A 24,231-nucleotide genomic window follows, 5' to 3' on the forward strand; every position below is an offset into this window, starting at 1 on the left:
GGGCATCGATGGGTACAATTTCTTGTCTTGTGTATCACAGACAATTACCTGTGGAAAAGTTACAGTGAGGTGCAATCATATTCATTTTGCACTTGTTACTGTATTCCTTCATGTTGTGTTTGGATTATGACACCCCTAAAATGAATTTAGCTTGTGGTTTTCTTCACAAGAGGAGGTTTGTTTGCCCTTGCCTTCCCCTGAGGCTGAGAGGCTGGCTAAGATCACTGAGGGCCCCTCCACACGGCCCTATATCCCAGAATATCAGGGCAGACAATCCCACATCATCTGAATGTGGACTCAGATAACCCAGTTCAAAGCAGATATTGTGGGATTTTCTGCCTTGATATTCTGGGTTATAGGGCTGTGTGGAAGGGCCCTCAATGGTTTCCATAGTCAAGTGTGGATTTGAACCCTCATCTCCAGTCATAGTCCAACACTTTCTATGGGCAAGGTGTTTAAAGGGCCACCATGTGAACAAAAAGCTGGACCAAGTAGACTTTCCCATTTGATTCAGCACTGCTCATATCTCTTACTGTCCTCTACCTCAGTGTTATCTGTAGTAGAAGTAGTCATAGTGCAGCCCTACTGATGTTTCTGGACTGCAGCTCCCATATTTCTTCAACATTGTTTTTGCAAACTAGCTCTGGTGGGAGGTACAGTCCACTGATATGCAGAAAACCATATGATTGAGTGTGTCCACTAACCAACATAGTACCATTCAGTTCTGGACTACTATTCATGATTCAACACACTGGGAAGTTGGGAAATGCTGGTATACATGGTCTAAGGTAGTTAGTTACTGTTCTTGCTGAGATACACTTCTTTACAGGAAATGTTGATAGAGAAATTCAGCAACAATTTATGAAGAAGATTAGAGCAGACTGAAAAAAGAGCTCTAGTAGCAGGTGTCCTAGATTGATCTGTTTAGTTTAACTATCATTAAGTATGTCATTAAGTTCTGTTCCAGTGTGGCCTTCATGTGAATGAAGTCATAACTTAGCTACAACTGATAGTGTCTTTCCAGAATCCCAGGCAGGGTTTTTCCTCAACCCTTCTTTGAGAAGGCAGGAATTGAAGCTAGCTGGAGCCCCTTTCAAACAGCTGAATTAAATTTCACATTATCTGCTTTGAGCTGGAATATATAACAGTGTGGACTCAGATAACCCAGTTCAAAGCAGATATTGTGGGATTTGCTGCCTTGATATTCTGGGTTATATGGCTGTGTGGAAGAGCCCTGGGACTTCTGAATGCAAATCACATGCTCTCTTACTGAACAGATAATCCAGGTTATTAAAGCAGAAAATCCACTATCTGATTTGAACTGGATTATCTTAGTCTACACTGCCATATAATCCAGATAATGTGGATAATGTGGATTTTATATGGCAGTGCAGAAGGAGCCTGAGAGGAGCTAGGATGAGTAAAACCTATCCTAGCTCCCTTTTCCCACTCTGGGAGGCAAACTAACTGGATGGTAACTAATATAAATTAAATGAAAACTAATATAAATAAAATCAGTTACATAAATACATTTTTCCCATTGTTTATGAATCATTAACAGAGGAATAGGGAGCTTATTGTCTGTGAGGTTAGGTGTTGGTCATCTTCCCTTGGTCTTTTGAACTGAGCAATCATTTTTGGGATCTCTATTTTAGGGCAACCACTGGGGAGCTGTTAGTGCAATTTGCAGAGGTCTGCTGTCCTGTTGATTGAGGAACAACTGGTTGATGATCCCACCAATCTCCTCACACAAATGATCTCCAACATATGAGAAATGTGTGACAGGGTTCCTGCTTCTGCTTGTCACACCAGAGTTTACTCATATGGCTTTGCGGAAATGTCAGCGGCTTCCCAAGTTATAGGGAAACTTATTTCTGCTGTTTGTAGCAGCTACTGTTCGGGTGCAAGTGTGAGACATTTGAGGGCTTATAATCTTCTACTGATTCATTTTGGTTCACTCGGGATTCCAACAAAGAGGCTGGTATGGAATTCCTCATATACATCCGAGCTATCATTTCACAGTACAACTACCAGTAATTGCATACAGGGCCAGCCCTAGGTAATTTTCAAGTGTAAGCAAACAGTATTTTACCTCCCCCACCCCCCCACCCCAAAAAAAACAATCACTGAAAAATAAAAGGTAGATGGTGGAGGTGAATAAAATAGATAAAAGAGTTACCTTACAAACCAGGAGTTTATTTACATCATTATGTTCATATGTCAGTGCGGTCAGCTGGGAAAGGAAGGGAAGGGAAGGGAAGGGAAGGGGGAGGAGGCAGAGCTGCCTGAATCACAGGCAGTCCCTGGCTGTCTGTCATTCAGGTGGCTCCACTCTCTTCCCTTCCCAGCTGAGTGCTCTGAGCCCAGCGGCGATGGCCAGGGCCTCGGCGCTGAACCAGGATGGCTGTCCCTGCCTGGGCCAGCTGCGCATCCCCCCTACATCCTGGTTCAGCGCCGAGGCCTGGCCGTCGCTGCTTGGCTCAGAGCGTTCAGCCAGGAAGGGAAGGGAAGGGTGTGGAGCCGTCCGAATGACAGACAGCTAGGGCCTGCCCGTCATTCAGGCAGCTCCTCCCCCTTCCCTTCCAGGCTGAGGCTGAGCACTCTGAGCCGAGTGCTGAAGGCCAGGCCTCAGTGCTGAACTGGGATGCGGGGAGGCGCCCTCGTAACCCTCCCTGGGCGCTCAAGGCCCTGGCGCCTCAACAGCGCCCCTAGCAGATTTTGCGCCACTCGCAGTTGCTTACGCGGCTTATAGCTTCAGCCGCCCCTGATTGCATATGACTTCCAGAGTATACAGCCCATCTTCGCACATTCATTCTCTCCTATTTTGTCATGTGTTCGCAAGTTTTGTTTTCAATCTCAGAAAAGCCCCAGCAATATTTCTGGTATATAATGTTTTGAAACTGCAACAGCCCCACATTTCTATAAAGTATGTACAATTGGCCCTTCACAGTTGGTCCTGTGAGTTTTGACCTTTGCAGATTTGATTATTTGTGGATTTGATTAATTAGAGAGCACATCTGTAAATCCTGCAGTGTGATTGTATAATCAACTTCTATTGTAAGTTGACCATAGAGCTGTGCTTGAGGATCTAAAAATTCCTAGAGAAATGTTCCCTCAGGTAAAAATAATAGCAAATTTTCAAATTTGGTTTCCCTATCCTCCACCACTTTAACGAGGGTGCTGGATCCCTGAAAACAGTTTATTTAGAGAACTGACTGTAGAGCAGTGGTTCTCAACCTGTGGGTCCCCAGATGTTTTGGCCTTCAACTCCCAGAAATCCTAACAACTGGTAAACTGGCCTGGATTTCTGGGAGCTGTAGGCCAAAACACTTGGGGACCCACAGGTTGAGAACCACTGCTGTAGAGGAAACAGTAGCCCTCAGTGTTTTGGCTTACAACTTCCAGTCAGCAGCACCAACAGTGAAAGAATATGGGAATGCAATCCCTCCAAAATGGAGAGGACCATAGCTGTAAATTATATATCTAGAATGCATCAAATCTACTTAATTTATACAAATTCTGTACATTGTAGTCACAATCTTGTGGATAAAGAAGATCCTGACTTCTTTAAATACTTGTGCCAAGCTTCTGGACATTGCCAGCTTACCTTTAGCATTTTGTATTGATAGAGACGAGAATGTGCAAAGTGAAGTTTACATGAAGCAAGTTTAAAGAATGAGTTAGGGAGAGGGGAGGAGGGAGTAAAAAGGAGTGAAGAGTGGAGGAATTTGGGGTTGCCAGGCACCAAGGGGAAGAGAGGTGAGTGAAAGGTGAAGAAGGGAACAAAATGACCTGACAGAGATGGGAGAAGGGAAAATTGAGCAGAAGATGGTTTTCAGAAAAACAGGATTGTTTAAGGAACAAGTTTAAGCTCAGAGAGGCATAGCGACAAGTTGAGAGGAGAAAAGCGTAGACAGGAAAGGAAAGTGAAAAAGGGATTTGATTGCATGTGTGTATGTTTGCATCAATCTCACTGTATAAAACCTATGATGCAGGAACAGTCAAGTGTGGTATTCTGCTTTTGCAATTTGTAACCGCCCCTTAGTATTTTCTGCAGATTAAACTACTGTATTTTTAATCTCCTTGTTTCTAGTTTCTGATTGGGATCCTAATTTTTCAAGAAAATACAGGGGGACACAGACTGGAAAATTTTCAGATCTGCCTTTTATTATGCTTCTTTCCGGCAATCCATGATTTATAAGGTTCTCCTTGGTCTAGAGTCATAGGAGCTGCTGGAATGGGAAGGCAAATGAGAGGAATTGACCCTGCCTGGAACCCTATTCCCTTTGCCTTGTAGCTGGCCAGAAATCTCTGGAAGATGTGTTGTCACTCCCCCTCGTGTACAGCTGGCTCCTCTTGGCTGATGCAGATGGATTGTCTTGCATATGCACAAATTCTTTTCGCTGTTGGGCCAACTGGACTTTTCTACAACTGCAGATCTCCCATGCAACTGGATGATTTCCCTCTGAGGTGCGCTGACCACATTTGGGAGCTGGTTCCACTTGCCTTCTTCTGGGATGACCTCTTTGGGAAGTTGACTCCCTCTACACAAAAGTTTCTTTGTTCCATCCAGGAATTTCTTCATGCCACCTAGAAGACCTTCAGAGCCATCTAAGCACTGCTTCCTTATTCCATTTGGTAGCGGATCCTGCTGGCTATTACCCGGCTCATCGGGAGGTAAAGCTATATTTCTAGAAGTAATCCTAACACATCTTGGTCCTCCTTCGCTGTTACCCAAGGATGCTTTCCCTCCAACAAATGGCTTACATGCAGCAGGTAAATCCTTCAATCCCTGAAGGTTATTAGTATCTTCAAAAGGTGGTTCTACTTGGTCATGTGGATTACTGCTTCCAGTAGACTTCTTTTCCTTCTGTAGTTTGTTCCAGTTGGGTGACAATTCATATTCTGCAGTTAAGCAATCTTGGATTTGTGACTCATTCTGCTGTATGGGGCATTCATATGCATATTCATAGAGAGGCTCAAACACAGGAGAAATCTTGCACCTATATTGCGTTTCATACAGTGGAGGGGTCTCATAATCACATTGCCACTCATATGGAGGAGAGTTACCGTACCTGTACCGAGACTGTTGCCTCAATAAGGTTTCGTATGCATATTGTGATTCAGATGGAGAAACTTCATAATCGTACTGTGAATCATAAGCAGAGAAGTCACCGCCGTACTGCGATTCATACGATTCGTAGGCATTTTGTGGGTTACAGGGGCATGAGGCCATATATTTACAATAAGTAACATTTTTCTTTGTAGATGTACATCCTGAAGACACCTCATAAGAATAGTTGGCGGGATCATACTGAGGGCCATAAATGGAAGTTGTAGGATAATCAAAGGGTACCTCATCCTTTCCAAGCTCATATGACTCATTTGTGTTTTTCCACTCGCAGGAATCATATTCGTCAGGAGTTTCATCATCTTCATCAAGCACTTCACACTCAGGCTCCAATTTGCATCCATCATGATCCTTGTATTCTGGCACCGCTTCATATTCTGACTGTAATTCACTATCCACTTCTCCGTTGTTGCTTTGATTCTCATCTGTAATTACAAATAAACATATCAGTTACTAGATATTTTTATTTTCTTCTTCAATGTTCCATAATGACTTAATACACTCACCAGTGGAAACAGATGCCCACTCATCTTGAGGGCAACTATGCATTGCCCTAAGGCCAGGAGGATTAAGAAATCTTTCTCTTTATACAGACTGATACTGGGATGCTAATCTAGAGGGTCCAATAAAATGCAGTCAGGTACAGAAGATGCAATGACTATCTGGAGAGGGAGAACCTGAGATGTTTCAGGGACCCATTGCTTGACTTCACACAGCCAGTGAAAACCATTGCATCTGTGTGTGGCTTTGTCATGATATTTCAGGGAGAGAATTTCTGAATCCCGAGGCTTAGGGAAAACAATGGTCCTCTGCAGGACTGCAAAAAGCTGAGGATGGATCCATCTATTTTGTGTGATTTGTTTCATGGTTCTGGAAGTCTTTGATGGAACCTTCTCAAGATAGATTGTACTTGGCAAGGGTGGATGAAGGGAGTTAATGGACATCTGAAGCTCTAAAAACCTTAAACAAATCTACTAACTACTGAAATGAAATTCATCTGAGCCAGCTACTCATTTTTGTACAATATCTTATCCACCAGCAAGTTCCCTTTCCATTATTTATCACCAAGTACATTTTCCTTTATGCTGCATCTTAAATGCAGTTGCTGGCTACTGAGAGAAGCACACAAAATTGTACAATTAGATCAAATCTGAACACCAGATAAAACTCGGCTTTTTTGCCTCTATGACGATGAAATCCCAAACCAGTAAGTAGGGGCATTAAGAATACCACTTCCTTTTTGAAAAAGGAGGATATTCTTCTGAATGGCAAGGGAGGGCTTTAGATTTCAAGCTACCTATAATCCTCCTACACCATAGAGGGCTATTGTGTGTGCTTTCAAGTTGCCTGTCAGTTTATGGATTTCACAGGGTTTTCTCAGGCAAGGAAAACTGAAAGGCCGTTTTACCAGTTCCTTCCTTTCAAATATTGCCTGCAGTACTTGGTATTCTTGGTGGTCTCCCATCCAAGTACTAACCAGGACTGATCCTGCTTAGTTGATGACTTTAGAGTATTTAGGTTGAGAGTGTTGGAAATGACAACCTTCTTCAAGCCTTCTCTAGTACGTTAATCTGTTTATCTTACTGTTTGTATATATGTTCTGGTATGCAGCTTCCTTTACTCTATGGTTCCTGAGAAGTTATAAAAGGGGCTGCAGACCACATGTTCACTCTAGACTGCAGACAGACTACAGACCATGTGCTCTTTCCCTCTCTCTCCTTTTGACTATGTGACCTGTTGATAGCTGTTTGTTATAAGAGAGATGCCCTGGCTGGCTGACACAGGGAACCATCTCAAAAATATCTGAAACTGGACTGATAAGTTTGATACCTGTGTATGCTAAACACATGAAGGTCATGAGTATACCAAATATGTTTTTTTTTTATCAAAGTCTACTTTATTTTTATCCCTTGAGTGCATGATATAAAACAAGTTGTTTTATGGGGGAGTATATATATTTTTGGGTACTGAAAAACACTTCTAATGCTCTGCTATTTTTATGCACTGGCAAATCTCTGTTTTCCTAACAGATCAGAGATAACAGGTTATTCAGTCTAACAACCGACACCATTGCCTTGCATAATTATATCTGGTCGTATACCACAAGATAAGATTTTACTCTAAAGGGTTTTTGGCTCTTCTCTGAAAGGTCATGATTTTCTAAAAGGTTATGATCTCCAAAAGCTGTTTTCCCAAAAGGTTATGAATGACATTTTCCAAAAGAGAGCTTTATAGAATTAATTGTAGTTGTTGAATTTTGATGGCAGCTGCCATTGAGTGACAGGGTGATTTCAAAATCCAGTGTGTCCAACCATGTCCCAGGATCCACCCCTGGCCTAGCTGCCTTGTTTCCTTTGCTTTTCCTTACTCTTGTGGTGTCATGATTCTTTGTGTAGCTCAGAGACCTTGAAGCATAATCTGAGATAGATTTTCAAATTTAACAGAGCAAACTAAACCAATTTTCTAATGGAGCTGCATCTCTGCATATCTGTATCAAAAGATGTCAAAGAGAACATGATCTCTTAATACAGATTAGTTACCCATTAAGTCTTTTAATAAGGGATTCTACAGAGATTAAAGGGAGGTTCATTTCCTCTTAATGAAGGGTTATAGAAAGTCTAATCTACATCAGTAATTGTTCATAGAAAGCCAAAAGATGAAAGCTATTCAGGTTTAATTAACACAAAATACAAAAGCATGGATTAATTCTGTTTGAGATAAAAAGAACTCAAACAGCTCATAGTTATTTTCTGTAGTTTTTGATAGAATTGTTGTCTGTGAATAACAGATTCCATTTTTATGGATTTACGTTTGCTCATAAAGATATGCTCCTCACCAGAAGGATCAGCAGATTTCAGCTCTTCCTTGGTTTCTACTTGTTCAGAATCCTTCTCTGAAGACCTGAAAAAACAATAAATTGGGTTAGCTCCCAACCAAAAAATAGCATGTTGAATAGAGCATGTCTATTCAAAGGTTGTGACATTTATTGCTGTCGAAAATATCCAAGGAGCCCCAGGTTAAACTGCTGAGTTGCTGAACTTGCTGACCAAAAGGTCGGCAGTTTGAATCCAGGGAGAAGAGTGAGCTCCTGCTGTTAGCCCCAGCTTCTGCCAACCTAGCAGTTCGAAAACATGCAAATGTGAGTAGATCAATAGGTACCGCTCTGTTAGGAAGGTAACAACACTCCATGCAGTCATGCTGGCCATATGACCTAGGAGGTGTCTACGGACAATGCCGGCTCTTCTGCTTAGAAATGGAGATGAGCACCAACCACCAGAGTCGGACTTGACTAGACTTAATGCCAGGGGAAAACCTTTATCTTTACCTTAAAATATCCAAATATTAGTTTTGTGATGCTAGAGTATTTTTGGTCAATTCCTTTCCTGTTGCAACTTTTTATTCCCACTCTTGAGTGGTGTTTTGTTTGACTGAGACATAACAGAACAAAAAAATATCCAGCAATTCTCTTCCTTTGTCTTTAAAAAATTGAGTTGTACCTCACAACCTCTGAGGATGCCTGCAATAGATGTGGGCAAAACGTCAGGAGAGAATACTCCTAGAACATGGCCATACAGCCCGGAAAACATACAACAACCCAGAGTTGTAATTTTTGTACTATTATAGTGCTATAGTACATTGGTAAAATTAAGTAATTAGAAAACAGGACAATGTTTATCCCTTAAGCCACCTCAGCAAGCATGTTCCAGTTTTAAAAAATCTCTGGAAATATCTTTGTCTGGGTCCTAGAAATTACTATGAACAACCCCTATCTCAAAGTAATGGAATGAGGTAACAACAACAAATTGACTCCAAGAAGGTATATATTAAAACCTCACACTTCTTTAGGTCAATTTACAATAACTTTGAGAGGGAAACCTGCTTTGAGCTGCTTTGAGTCTCCTTGGTGGAGAGAAAAAGCAGGGTATAAATAAACATAACAAAACAACAACAACCCTTTCCACCTCGCAAACACTGTCTCTAAATAAAGGTTTGATTGCTGTGAGTTTTCCGAGCTGTATGGCCATGTTCCAGAAGTATTCTCTCTTGACATTTCACCCACATCTATGGCAGACATCCTTAGAGATTGTGAGGTCTGTTGAAAACTAGGCAAGTGGGGTTTATATATCTGTGAAAAGGGTGGGAGAAAGAACTTGAAGCTGCAAGGCTATTCACTGCTATTCAAGGTGGCCAATAGCAACATTCACACTTGCCTCAAACAAATAATAATTCTTTCTCTTGTTGGCTAATCTTGAGATGGCTTAGGTTTAATTCCTACCTTTTTCTGGTTATGATGTTTTTCAAGTGGAAGACTTTGGGATCCAGAGAGAAGAAACACAGTGACCTTTTGGGGCCAAATGTAATTGAAACACCTGCAAAAGAAGACAATTTTACTCTTCAGAACTTCTGGTGAATGCTATAATTTCCAATATCCTGTCCATGCTATTTGCCACATAATACTCCAAGCTTCTTCCTGAATTCTCTCACATGGTTAGGACAGCAAAAGGGTCTGCAACACAAATTGTGCCAGCTCATTTTCCTAATGTTGGACTAGGGACTTTATCTCAACAGTCAGAAACCATGTTGTTGAAGCAAACTAAAGCATATTGGTATGGAATCAATCACTATCACACTTCTCCACAAGTACTGTTTTGGTGATGCATTGTCCCATGATCATTCTTTGCACTATTTCACTAACCACACCTTCCTGCCCACGTATGTCCTGCCCAGGGCGTACATGGCTTTGAATGTATCATTTATTTACACAGTGCTTGGGCAATTCAGGCAATAATATTTTTAAAGAAAGGAAAAAAATGTAACCTCATTCCTCCTGGGAATAGCAAGGCAGACAGGAGAATCATGCCCAATCATGCCATGTGACTTCTGGAATATTTAACTCTCACACCAGCGGTAGGATTGGAACTGCACCAATTTTGGGAGCCACTGATGAGTTTTCCCCATCAATGAAAACAGGAATTCCAGTTAACAAGTTAAATGCAAAGCAACAACAGGAGTGACATGGCACCATATGATAAATGCCATTATCTTGCTGTAATTACAATTTGCCAGCTTTACGTATTAAAGTCCTAGCAGACTCCAGGAGAAAATGGTTCAGATCCCTGTTTGACCACAGCAGTGGACTGGGAGTCCTTGAGCAAGAGATACTCTCAGCCTTAGAAGAAGACAATGTCAAACTTCCTATGAATAAAGTTTCTCCAGAAAATGCTATGTTTTATAATGCCTTCATGTTGAATGTTTTAATGTTTGATGATTTATATAGTTTTTAAATGGCTAATTTATGGTGATATGTATTGAGTTTAGACTTGTAATGTTTCTTTTATATGCTTGTGAGGCATTGAATCTTTGACATTTAATATGTTGTTGAACAGCTATGGGGGAGAGAAAAGTGGTATACAAATGAAATAAATAAATATTAAAATAAATGCGGTCACTACAACTTGCCGCATAACAACACATATTTGACTTTAAATGTATTGCTCTTGAAACTGCAGGAAGAGCAAAATGAATATCTGGGAGTACCATATGCTACTCCTCATACACACTGGAGACATTTCCAGCTGACAGATCGAGATTAGCCCAGTATGGAATGGGGAAAGAGTAGTAACAGGAATCTTCCAAGCTTCTTTGCAGGAAGACAGGGGCAGACCTGGTACAAGAGAAATGAGGGCTGGCCAGCCCTATAACAGGAAAGGGAAAGGGACTAAAAGATGACCTCATGAAGTCCCGAAACAAAAGCTGTTCCAAAGCTACATGCCTTTTAACAACCGGGTACAAAGTTAAAGAAAAGCACAGCACTTGTGGACAATAACTTTCAAGGTGAGTCAAACATCCTACCTGAATCTTCTGAAATGGAGATGGAAAATAAAGGGCCTCGTAAGTACCATGGGAGGTCATCATCCCTTTTGGCTGCAAAAACAGAAGGGAATGGATCAAAGCAGCTTTCATAAACAATAAGTAACTTTTATCTTTCTGTTCAAACATAGTTTTTATTTCCATACCTAACTCTTTTTATTTAATCCAGCACTGAATCTCCTTCTCCTGCTGTTCCTTGTGTAGGAAATAATGCCCCTCTACAAATAATAACTACTGCTACTACTACTACAATTGCTGCTTCTATAATAAAGAATGATATGGATATTCCTAAATGCTCAGACTCTAAATGTCTGAAATATTTTTGTTAGTGTTGCTATTAACCTTTAGCAGTTGTTAAAAGTAACACCAATAATACTGCTGCTACTACTAGTTCTAACAATTATATTATTAACAATGGCCAGTAAAGGTTAAAACTGGTAAATATTTAGAACAATATGCTAAACATAACTGTAATTAAGAAATAGAATTATAGTGGTGACAACAGAAGAACTTGGGGGGTTTTGTGTGAGAAACTGCAAGTCGCTTCTGGTGTGAGAGAATCTGCATGGACGTTGCCCAGGGGATGCCCAGGTGTTTTTTGATGTTTTACCATCCAGTGGAAGGCTTCTCTCATGTCCCCGCATGGGGAGCTAGAGCTGACAGACGGGAGCTCACCCTGCTCCCCAGCAGTCCTGCAAGCACAAGGGTTTAACCCATTGCACCACCGGAGGTTAAAACAGAAGAACGGAAGACAAAGAAAAGGAAAATATTTTTAATTGTTGAGACTACAAACTGAAATTCAGCCTCTCTGGTGAAAGTGGTAACGGATGCTCCAGGTGCAATTCCAAAAAAATGATGAAAAATCTCAGTGAAATTGCCATAGCGTAATAACAAATCCCAATAGCACAGTAACAAAAAATGACACTACTTAGAACAGTGGTTCTCAATCTGGGGTCCCCAGATGTTTTGGCCTACAACTCCCAGAAATCCTAATAGCTGGTAAACTGGCTAGGATTTCTGAGAGTTGTAGGCCAAAAACATCTGGGGACCCTAGGTTGAGAACCACTGACTTAGAACATGCCACGTTATCCAATAATATTTCATTGATTTCTAGATTATAGAAGTCAAACTATCAGTACTGGTGGTCCAGAACTCCAGTCAATAATAACTGATAGATGTTACTAAAGATACTAAAGATACTAAAGCAAAAGCAGCATTAACAACAATATTTGCTTTTTTTCCCAATAAATGAATGCTAAGGTGGCAACAGAATCTAGCAAAGATATTTTAGAGTCTCATGTTTCATCTATTCAGGGCCCATATTCATCCTTAGTATCTGAAAATGGTTAAACTCTAGTGTGGTACTGGATACCTTGGCAATGTGAATAAGAGTAGAGTTGTAAACTCTCATGAATAGAGTTAATGGTATTATACAGAGAATAACACCAGAAATTCAGCAAAGGAGAACGCAGGGCTATGGAAATTATCGTCACTGGAAATGAAGATCAATTGATTGATTGATTGATTGTATTTATATTCCACCCTTCTCTCCCTGAAGGGGACTCAGGGCAGATAACAGAACACATATATGGCAAACATTCAATGCCGATTATAACAATGACAAGGCAGACAAAAGATAGAAGTATATATAGGCTTTCCCATCTTTCGGCATCTTTGGAGGCTGTGCTCAGTTCTGCCCACTGGTGGGTGCTGTCACTCCATCTCCCTGCTGAAGAGCTTTCTTTGTTCATAAACATCCTCCTTTTTTCTGATCAAACACTGAGCTAATACCTCCCCGCTTTAATGCGTTTCCCATTTATCTACTTGCATCTTTTTGAACTGCTAGGTGGGCAGAAGCTGGGCTAATGGTCAGGAGCTCACCCTGACCCAGACTTCAAACTCTCAACCTTCTGGTTGGCAAGATTTATTGCAGCTTGGTGATTAAAGCCCTTCTTGATATCTCAAGATAACAACTCAGAGACAGCAAAATATTTAAATAGTGGTCTCAAATGAGAATAAACATTACCACAGGCATCTGAGCTCCCAAACATCTCACGAAAAACTTCCCAGGGGCTGCGGAAGGTGAATGTCAAATCTTCTCCCTCTGGAACTGCTGAAGAAATAACGTTATTTTCAAAAGGGTTCGATGTGGAGTTTTTGCAAAAGAAAATGCGGAAACTCTCTCTCTCTGATCTCTTCCCTTCCCACAAGCAGGGGCAGAACTAATTTGTCATTATTATTTATTTTTATCCTGCTTTCTCCCAATATAGAGACTGAAGGGCTATATAGCTGGAATTAAAAGCTTATTATTTGTTTGTGTTTTGTTTGAGAAAGAAGCACCTCCCATTTCTCCCAATTAAGTCAATATCACCCCTGAGACCATGTGGACAAAGACTAGTGTAAAGTGATGGTCAGTTTTACAGCAGTGTCTCCTTTCTATATCACCCAATAAGTATTTTAGCTTTCAATGTATTGCTGTTGTGTGTGCTTTCAAACTGTTTCTGACTTATGGCAACTCTAAGGTGAACCTATCACAGGGTTTTTATGGCAAAATTTGTACAGAGGATGTTTACCCTTGCCATCCTTTGGGACAGTGGTTCTCAACCTGTGGGTACCCAGATGTTTTTGGCCTTCAACTCTCAGAAATCCTAATAGCTGGTAAACTGGCTGGGATTTCTGGGAGTTGTAAGCCAAAAACATCTGGGGACCCCAGATAGAGAACCACTGCTCAAATCATACTCAAAGAGAGTATGATTTGGTCAAGGTCACCCAGTGGGCTTCCATGGCTAAGTAAAAATAAAAACCCTGATCTCCATACTCTGGTGCTTAAACCACTCCACCATGCTGGTTCTCCTTCAATAAAATCCTGGCTTTAATACATTTACTTGATTTTACCAGCCCCCTCTCTCGTAGACAAGTAAATATTGTAATTCTGATTTCTTCCTCAAACTAACTTAGCTATGAGGAGTGAATCAAGTCTCTCAAAGCTCTGATACTGCACACAAAACTAGATACCAGATTAATTCAGCATGCAGGTGCAGTGCTAGTAAATTCTGGGAGGTGTACAAATTAGATGGGAGATGGAATAATCCTTACCTGGAGGTGTGAGTCCCTCCCCATAGCAGTCATAGCGTTCACGCTTGGTTCCTGAAATAAAAGAAGTCAGCCAGCCAATTAAAAAGTCACATAATAATGATATTTGCATCATTCTAACATTTAGGGTTTGGGTCTAAACTAAGCGTTGCTAGACCGCTTCACAAGTAGATACGATGACAAGCAATTATAGGAGTCCCACTACAATAATAGCTGGAGAACTACAGGTTGTCCATCTCTGCACTATAGGCCTCCTACAAAGCTTTGGCTCAAGTTTATAATATAATAATAATAAATATTTATTCATACCCTATCACCATCTCCCCGAAGGGACTTGGGGTGGCTCACAGAAGCACTTTCTTGAACAAGATGTGCTCTGCCAACTACTCCTTGAGTAGCCCATCTCCTACTTCTCTTCCTTCTCATCATTCATCCTTGACTTTCTCCTCTTGGCCCAATCTACTAATCAGAAGAGAGCCCTTGGAGCTAACTTACAGGATAGGCAGTGAAAATCTATTGGAGTGTGAGCCCCAGCAAATGCACAATAATGTCAATTCCTGCCAGGTAATTACAGAAATTATTGTCTCACTTATATGCTTGTCACAATTGTCCTTTGTCTACATTGTCCACATGTATTCTTAACCCAGTAGCGCAATGGGTTAAACCCTTGTGCCGACAGGACTGCTGAATTGAAGGTTTGATGTAAGTTAAGAATGTTTGATGTAAGTTAAGAATTTTTAACTGTTTTATAGTGCATTGTACAATTTTTATATGTGTGTTTTACTGTAAGCCGCCCTGAGTCCCCTGTTGGGTGAGAAGGGCGGGATATAAATATTGTAATAAATAAAATAATAAATAAATAAGGTTGGGTTGCTGACATGAAGGTTGCTGGTTCGAATCCAGGGAGAGCACAGATGAGCTTCCTCTGTCAGCTCCAGCTCCCCATGCCTCCCAAAAGGATGGTAAAACATCAAAAACATCAGGGCGTCCCCTGGGCAACATCCTTGCAGACGGCCAATTCTCTCACACCAGAAGCAACTTGGAGTTTCTCAAGTCAATCCTGACACACAAAAAATGTACTCTTATCACCCTCCTCCTCAAGAATGTCAGTGGAAGAGCAAGGTGAATCCTCCAGAAAGACTACCATTGCAACTCTGGACTCTTTAATGTAGTGACTTGTAGCTAACAGAGTCTGGCTGCAGAAAATCTGTCCCTCGAGGCTCCAGGAGACCTAAACCCTAAAGATTCCCAGTGAAGTAAGAAAAAGAGAAAATGATGAAGTAAGTCTCTTACTATCCGACAAGACTTCATAAGCCTCTGTAACTTCTTTGAACCTTTGCTCAGCATATTTCTTCTTGTCTGGATTTTTATCTGGGTGCCACTGCAGGGCTTTCTTCCTGTACCTGCAAAGGACCAGGAGAGAATGGCAATGTGGTATCTGTGATCCATGGCACACTGATTCATAATAAACCAGTTCATCTACGCAAAACCAACTGTCATAGAGATGTTTGTTTTCCCATTCTAAAAATCCACACTGAAGAACCCAGGTTGGGCAGATTCAGGTTACTATAATACAGACATGGGCAAACATCTGACCTCCAGGTGTTTCAGACTGCAACTCCCACAATTCCTAACAGCTGGTAGGCTATTAGGAATTGTGGGAGTTGTAGTCCGAAACACCTGGAGGGCTGGTTTGCCCATACCAACATTCCTCACCACTTGACTCCATAACCTGCCACTGATTTCAGTAATTATCCAATAATTATCTCAGCATGGATTATTTGAATCCATTCCTATTACCTTATAGCAGAGTTTTCCAGACATTTCATGTCGGTGACACACTTTTGAGACATGCATCCTTTCACAACATAGTCATTCAGTTTCACTAGCAAACAGGAGGCTAAACCAACTCCTTATAAGATACAGGAGCATATCTATAAATTATAATAACAAAATGTATGGAAACTCAATATATCTTATGAAAACCTTTCATTGATATTTTTTTAAAAAATCTGATTGTTTATTTCACATAGACTCAGAGGTTTCCTGTTAACATTTGTGCGACACACTTACACGCTGAAGCCGACACACTAACGTTTTGCGACGTACAATTTCAAAAGCTACCGAGACAAGTAACAAATATCATTACAAACAAATTACACAATGAAGTCATTACAATAAGCATGAAATGGTTTGAGGAGAAGTGTTTTCACACTCTCCCTAAAAGTAGGAGAGGGAACTGATCGACTCTGTACTGTGAGGGTATTCATTAATTTGTACAACACCTTGTTCACTCAGGGTTACTTCCCTTTATTTTTAGCGCATTGCTCTCTAGCACCCTAACGGCGCTCTATGCAGTCATGCTGGCCACATGACCTTGGAGGTGTCTATGGATAATGCCGGCTCTTTGTCTTAGAAATGGAGATGAGAACCAACCCCTAGAGTCGGACATGACTGGACTTAACGTCAGGGGAAACCTTTACCTTTACCTTTACCTCTCTAGCAGCCTACTGTGGTACTGTAGTGCATAGGGCTTTCCTTTTATTTGAGATCATAATAATAGGTTTTGGTTCCTCATTAACCATTTATTCTATTCAAGCGATATGGCTGAATAGAATAAATGGTTAATGAGGAACCAAAACCTATTCTTATGATCTCAAATAAAAGGAAAGCCTTGTACATTTTGCATCCATGTATTATAATTTCCAGGAGAAAATGCTGTTCCTATGTCTAGGTTGGGAAATATGTGTACCTCCAGATATTGTGAGACCTTACTCCCTGCAGCCTATGCTGGCGATGGCTGATAGGAGCTGTTGTCGAAATTATCTGGAATACCATATATTTCCATCTCTGCCTTACTCTTTGACACTCTATATGCCCATCCAATAAAAAGATATAAAGACCAAAAGAATTTATGTGCACGTATGCATGCATGCATACACAGAATTACAATATAAAAGTTAAATGATATACAGCAGGGGTCCCCAAACTAAGGCCCGAGGGCCAGATGCGGCCCTCCAAGGTCATTTACCTGGCCCCTGTTCCAGGTAGACTTAGGGTTGACCTAAGTCTACCTGGTCTTTGGAGGTCTCTTTGCTTACTTATAGCCTTATGAGAGCGTCTAGATGGTCTTTGAAAGTCTCTTAGCTTAGCTACGGCCTTATGAGGCCATCTAGATGGCTTTTAGAGGTCTCTTTCCTTATTTATGGTCCTATGAGATGGTCTAGATGGCCTTTGAGGGTCCCTTTCCTTACTTATGGTTTTATGATATCATCTAGATGGTCTTTAGGAGACCCTTTCCTTACCTATGGTCTTATGAAACCATCTAGATGGCCTTTGAGGGTCCCTTTCCTTACCTATGGTCTTATGAGACCATCTCAATGGTCTTTGGAGGTCTCTTTGCTTACCTATGGTCTTATGAGATTGTCTAGATCAGGGATCCCCAAACTAAGGCCCTCCAAGGTCATGTACCTGGCCTCTGTCCTAAACTTTAGACTTAGGGTTGACCTAAGTCTGAAATGACTTGAAGGCACACAACAACAGTCCTAATTTTGGACTATATCATCCTAGTCCGGCCCCCCAACACTCTGAGGGTCTGTGAATTGGCCCTCCACTTAAAAAGTTTGAGGACCCCTGATATACAGTGTTCCCTCACTACTTCGCAGTTCACTTTTTGCAGATTCACTGTTTCGTGGTTTTTCAATACACTCTAAAAGACTATTATAAATTATAAAAAATTACAATTTACAGTCTAAGGAAGGGAGGAAGGAGAAACCAAAGGGAGAGAAAAGGAGCCCAAGCGGCAATGGGAGGAGGAGAAGGTGATTTATTAACACATAATTGGTTGATAAAGACTTAAAATATTGTATAACTACCAAAATAATGTATAAATATTAAAATAAATATAGCATCCCTACTTTGCGGATTTTCACTTATTACGGGTGGTCCTGGAACCTAACCCCCCGCGATAAGTGAGGGAACACTGTAGTGGGTTGCCCACATCTAAAACTGGAACAGCTTTCTGTGGAAAGACAGGCAAACTGCATTAATTCTACAGTGTAGATGCACCCTGAGACACAAATTAAAAACACGTTCAGGGGAGAAACCTATTATTGAGAGCTAGGATTTTTTTTAAAAACCTTACGCTTTTTTAATATCATTGTCAGAGGCATCCCGTGGAATCTCTAAAAGCTTATAATAGTCTGGCACAGTAGCCATTTGTGTGTCCTGAGTGTAGCAACCAGTTGCAGAGAAGAGGGGGGAAGTGTGCAGCTGCAAGGGGAGCGTCGGCTCTGGAGGCACAGCTGGCGTCCAAACGACTTGAGCCGCTTCTGGGGCTGATCATGGCCGCACTCTTGGGCTGCACGACTTGTTACGGCTCAGCAGGAGGAGGGCACTGTGGGCAGCAGGCCCTGTCAAAGAAGAAACATCATGGTTTACTATCAGACAAACCCACAGAGTGATAGGAAGGGCAAAGTAGGAATGTCTCCTGGCATCTAATACAGGAGTGAGCAAAGTGTGGCCGCATCTGATCCCAAGGCCTTCAAGATATCAAAAACATTTTGTACGTTTGTTTTGGGGGTTTTTGTTGTTTTTTGCAGGGATGCACCAGATTCTCTGCCAGGGTTGTTAATGTGGCCTCTCAGCCTCACTGTGGCTGGATCTACACTGCCATATAATCCAGTTTCTGAATCCAGATTATCTAATTTGAACCAGATTATATGTGTCTACACTGCCAAATGGGGCCCCCGGTGGTGCTGCATGTTAAAGCGCTGAGCTGCTGAACTTGCGGACCAAAAGGTCGCGGGTTCAAAACAACTACATTTCTTTGTTCTACATTCCTTTATGGTTTATATTCCTTTTGCGCATCTCCAAAAACATTAACTTACATGGGACTATGATAAAGTTATCTAAAGTGTGAACCACAGTACACGGTTGTTTACTCCTTTGACCAAGCATTTCTAAGACGTTTATCTACGTGGGACAATACTGGAATTTAAAGTGTTGTACTCAGTTATTGAACAGACTTATTTGTTACTGAAAAAACATACCAACATGAATATAATGTTTGATGTAATGCTGTAAACAGTTTGTATTTGTGTATTACTCATGCGCCTGTAAGGATTATAATTTGTCTGTTACCATTGTTTTATTCTATATATTAGTTAGTAATAGGACAACTGTATCTGTACACCTGCTGTTAGCCCCAGCGACTGCCAACCTAGCAGTTCAAAAACATGCAAATGTGAGTAGATCAATAGGTGGAATGGTAATGCCGCTTCGTGCAGTCATGCTGGCCACATGACCTTGAAGGTGTCTGCCCAGCTCTTCGGCTTAGAAATGAAGATGAGCACCAACCCCCAGAGTCGGACATGACTGGAATTAATGTCAGGGGGAAACCTTTACCTTTACCTACACTGCCAGATAATCTGGGTTCAGAAGCTGGATTATATGGCTATTGTAGATGTGGCCACAGAACCCCCCCCCCCCCCATCCCCAGTCTACAAGCTCAGAATGACTCAGTTCACCAGCTCAGTATTTCTCAGAATGGCCTTTTTGCTTAAAGAATATTATTAGCTTCATTTATATTCAGTCTCATCTGCTCAAGGTGACCGACAAATTAAAACGGATGCAATATAGCTAAAGCGTATAAAGGTTAGCCTTAGAAACAATGTAAACATAGGATTAAAAATCAAAAATACAGTTTAATCAGTCAAAAGTATTACAGTACTTTATTAAAAGCCGCCTTTAAAAAAAAGTCCATGGAATTCTCAAAAGAAGTATTTGCCTCTCAATGGAAAGAACAGCAAGAAGGGGGCATCTCATTCCCCACCAAAATGCCTGTGAATATGATGGGACTGGAAAAACTATGCTTCTCATGAGGTTTTCATGGTCCAGGCAGCTTCATATAGGAAGATTTGCCAGAGAGCCTGGAGGTTTCTAGTTTATTGTATAACTACCATAAAGTCAGAGCTCCCTGCCCTCCTTAAGGGCAGTCTAGAGCTCTTCTACACTGCCATATAATCCAGATTATCAAAGCAGATAACCCGCATTATCTGCCTTGGACTGGATTATATGAGTCTACGCTGCAAAATCATCCAGTTCAAAGCAGATAATCTGGATTTTATATAGCAGTGTAGAAGGGGCCTTTAGTATTTTGGTGTTATGCAAAGCTCCCTCAGGTCAAAGTGTATGCACTATTCAAAGCCAGTGGAGTTATTGTGCTATGTGAAGCAGGACATTCCACAAATGCTTTCCTCTCAACCTGGCAGTGAAAACAAAGCAAAACACCAACAATAAGTAAATAAGTAAATTTTTGCTACATCACCCTGCCTTACAGTAGAGCTTGGCAAGGCTTGGGTTTTCTTTTTCAAACCATGGATGCAGAGGAATGCAAAACACCAGAGAGGCAACACTATATAGAGAGCCTGCATGGTGCATTGGTTTGAGTGTTAAACTAGGACTCTAGGGCCCCTTCCACACAGCTGAATAAAATCCCACATTATCTGCTTTGAACTGATATATGGCAGTGTGGATGCAGATAACCCAGTTCTAAGCAGATATTGTGAGTTATTCTTCCATGATATTCTGGGTTATATAGCTGTGTGGAAGGGCCCTAGGACATCAGGATTCAAGTCCCTACCATAGAAGCCCATTGGGGTTTTTTTTCCTGCCAGGAGTGACTTGAGCAACTGCAAGTCATTTCTGGTGTGAGAGAATTGGCCATCTGCAAGGATGTTGCCCAGGGGATGCCCGGATGTTTTGATGTTTTGACCATCCTTGTGGGAGGCTTCTCTCATGTCCCCGCATGGAGCTGGAGCTGAAAGAGGGAGCTCATCCGCGTTCTCGACGGGTTGGGTGCGAACCGGCAACCTTCAGGTCAGTAACCAGACCTTCAAGTAATTAGTCCTGCCGGCACAAGGGTTTAACCCACTGCGTCACCGGGGGCTCCAGCCCATTGGGTGACCTTAGGCAAGTGAGACTCTCTTGGGTTTAGAGGAAGGCAATGACAAAGCTCCTCCGAAGGAAGAAAAAGCAGTGACAGGGTCTCCTTAAACTGGAATCAACTTGAAGGAGCACAGAAGGAGGAGGAAGAAGAGAAAGAGGAAGAAGCCCTCCCTTTCAACTCCCTGTCAAAGCAGTGTAATTTGAATAGCAGCCCCCCTCTTGACCAAATCATTCAATCCAGACCCCAGTGTAGCACCAGGAGGTCTGGAAGACTGAGTGATTAATATGCATACCTGGCTGCTCTGGAATGATATTGAGTGCAGTTTGGGATGAAAGTGCATTTTTGATATGTGATATTTTCGTATCCCATGGCCCAGGTCTACTTCAACATATTTTTGTCAACCATAACTGAGGTGCTAGGTCTGGGTTAATATAAGGACCCCACGTAATGGAGTTTTAAAAAGAGAGCACACTTGAAATGTGTTAGCGCTTATCTGAGAAATAGAGGAGTCACAGTGGGTTACTGGGTTAAGCTCCTATGCCAGCTGGACTGCTGACCTAAAAGTTAGGTTGCTGACCTGAAGGTTGCTGGTTCGAATCCACAAGACGGGGTGAGCTCCCATCTGTCAGCTCTAGCTTGCAAGGACATGAGATAATCCTCCCAGGAGGATGGTAACACATCTGGGCATCCCCTGGGCAATGTCTATGTAGATGGCTAATTCTCTGTCCTTCCAAGATCCAATTCCCCAAGTGGGCTATGCATATGCAGCCATTATAGTGTCATGAGGTTTATCCTACAACTGGCATTTGTTTAATATTATTGTTACATCCATAAATAAACTATATATTGAAGAAACAGGTAGCTGTGTAAAACCTTCCATTTAAGATCATCATTAGACAAATTGTACTCAACATTTGTATATATAACGGTTACAAGCCAGCCAGGTTTTACCCTGCATTTTTGTTGAGACAGTTGACATATTTGCTGTGTGAATATAGGTGTAATATATTCAGAATATTCTTTAGCAGGTGATTATAATATGAGGCTATTGTTGGTACCCTGGCAAGACATTTCCTCTTACTCCTAACCATCAGTCTCTGCCTACTGAATGTGCTAATTAGACAATAATTAGCACCCTATCTGTACACAGCAACACCTACATCTGCATGCTGACATTCATTATTGATCACTCCAATTAACATTTAATTTGTCTGCTGATTTTGACTTGGGCCACATCCAAACAAGTTGTGTCCCATTTGATTAACTGCTTTCTGCTTCCAGTTGGAAAAATCAACTTTCCATTTGAAAATATAACTCATCTATTAGTATATGGATGAACTCCAATTTAAACAGGAATGTGTCTGAGGAGACCTGCCAATGAGGTAAAAGGAGGAAATGGCTGGTCATTATGATCATCCTTGCTTTCTATAATAAGATATATAGGGCCAGACTGTAGCGCAGCTGGTTAATCACCAGCAGCAATAGATCACTGCCAACCGGAAGGTGGCAAGTTCGTAGCCCAAGTTGGACTGAGCACCCAACTGCCAATAGCCTAGCTTACTGTCCACCTAAGCAGTTCGGAAACAGCTGCAGCTGTGAGTAGAGAAATTAGGAACCGCTTAAGCATGGAGGTTAATTTAATTTACAAAACCATAAAACTGCCAGCGATCAAAGAGCAAGGAGGAGATACTATGATAAAAAAAGGACTCGGCTTCATAGTGGATGAAGCGACATCTCCCCTTGTGGCTGGAATCGAGCATAAACCCAAGTTGGAAAATGTTGAATCACCTCTACCTGTCTGTATGTGTTATATGTCTAAAAACGGCACTGAATGTTTGCCATGTATATGTACATTGTGATCCGCCCTGAGGGGTAGGAATGTTATCCCATGTAGTAGGAAAACTGGGTCTTGGTAGCTAACTGGTGTCATTAGTAGTGTCTCAGCCTTTATGACAAGGGCTGAGAATTTAAGATGTCAGAGCTGACGGTATGGAGCTTCTAGCAGGCAACTAACAAGCCTGACTTTTCAGGACATTTTCCCCTGGCTCTTACTGCTCCAGTCTAACTTCTAGTTTCCATCAAGATCCCCATGAATCCCTCTAACCCCACTGTCTCACTCTGACTTTTCACTTCTTTCTCTATTTGTTTCCTGCTCCCCGTTCTCATTTTGTAGCCTTCCAGTTTCCTAAGACCATCTCCGCCTTGTTTACCTTAGCTCTTCCAGAGATTGCCTGTGTTCTTTGTTCCACCCGATGGCTAGCTGGGCACCTGATGTCTTGGGGGGAGGCAAGAGCTTACCAGCACCCTAAACCTGCTCCCTCCCCTGATGATGAACAGCTTCGGTAGTCAATGGAAACTTGGAGCCATTGTGACATCAGAGCCTTATGCTTTTCTGTATGCATCTGTGTGAGAGGAAACCACCCTGAGTTAACTCTTCATATTTGTTCAGTTCTTGTTCCTTTTAGTCCCTGTCTTACCTTTAACACTTCCATTGCTGCAGTCCAGGCTTACTTTATATTTACTTTTCAGGCTTTGTTGGAGCTTCCAGCTGAAATATACAGCTCCTTAAATGACTTGTGATAGATGTCCACAATGTCTGGATAATTAGACTTTCAGATCAATGGGAGTTTGTTTCCATAAGGATAGCTTGATGTGTGGTGTGAGATTATGAAGGGACTCATTTGTTCCAGTGAAAAGGATCAATTATCTCAACGACACCAATCACTGAAATTCCGAAGGGTAGGGAGCATTCCTGTCTATTACATGCTTGAAAAGAACCACTCATCTGCAGGTTAAGAGTTGCACCCTGACAAAAGGGACAGGAAAGTGTACAAAAGCTGTTTTTTGAGGATTGGGGATGGGGCAGAGAACCAGCACAGGAGTGTTAAGGCAAATGCATATTTGTGTGTGTGTGTGGCTTAGTATATTGTGTGGACTTTACTTGTAAGGTAGATGTGATAATAGGAGCCCCCAATGGTGCAGCAGGTTAAACCACTGAGCTGCTGAACTTGCTGACTGAAAGGCTGGCAATTCAAATCCAGGAAGCGGGATGAGATCCTGCTATTAGCCTCAACTTCTGCCAACCTAGCAGTTCGAAGACATGCAAATGTGAGTAGATCAATAAGTACTGCTCTGGTGGGAAGGTAACGGCGTTCCATGCAGTCATGCCAGCCACATGACCTTGGAG

At 41.7% G+C, this 24,231-nt stretch overlaps 1 protein-coding gene across 2 annotated transcripts; it reads right to left on the minus strand.

The window, feature by feature from the left end:
• Window positions 1–4,146: 4,146 nt before the first annotated feature.
• Window positions 4,147–23,412, minus strand: LOC103279114 (uncharacterized). 2 transcript variants are annotated; one of them, XM_062967265.1, is made up of 9 exons: window positions 23,255–23,412; window positions 18,240–18,507; window positions 15,389–15,498; window positions 14,099–14,149; window positions 13,029–13,112; window positions 10,985–11,056; window positions 9,408–9,501; window positions 7,968–8,032; window positions 4,147–5,556 (listed from the first exon to the last, which is right to left on the minus strand). In XM_062967265.1, the coding sequence occupies exons 2-9, from the start codon at window positions 18,311–18,313 to the stop codon at window positions 4,196–4,198; spliced, it is 1,911 nt and encodes a 636-aa protein (XP_062823335.1). In that variant the 5' UTR covers window positions 18,314–18,507; window positions 23,255–23,412; the 3' UTR covers window positions 4,147–4,195. The 2 variants fall into 2 exon arrangements, with proteins under 2 accessions (XP_062823335.1, XP_062823334.1); XM_062967264.1 differs by having other exon boundaries at window positions 13,029–13,115.
• Window positions 23,413–24,231: the final 819 nt, after the last annotated feature.

The sequence above is a fragment of the Anolis carolinensis genome, chromosome 1 (genome assembly GCF_035594765.1).
Source record: "Anolis carolinensis isolate JA03-04 chromosome 1, rAnoCar3.1.pri, whole genome shotgun sequence".
Taxonomy (NCBI): domain Eukaryota; kingdom Metazoa; phylum Chordata; class Lepidosauria; order Squamata; family Dactyloidae; genus Anolis; species Anolis carolinensis.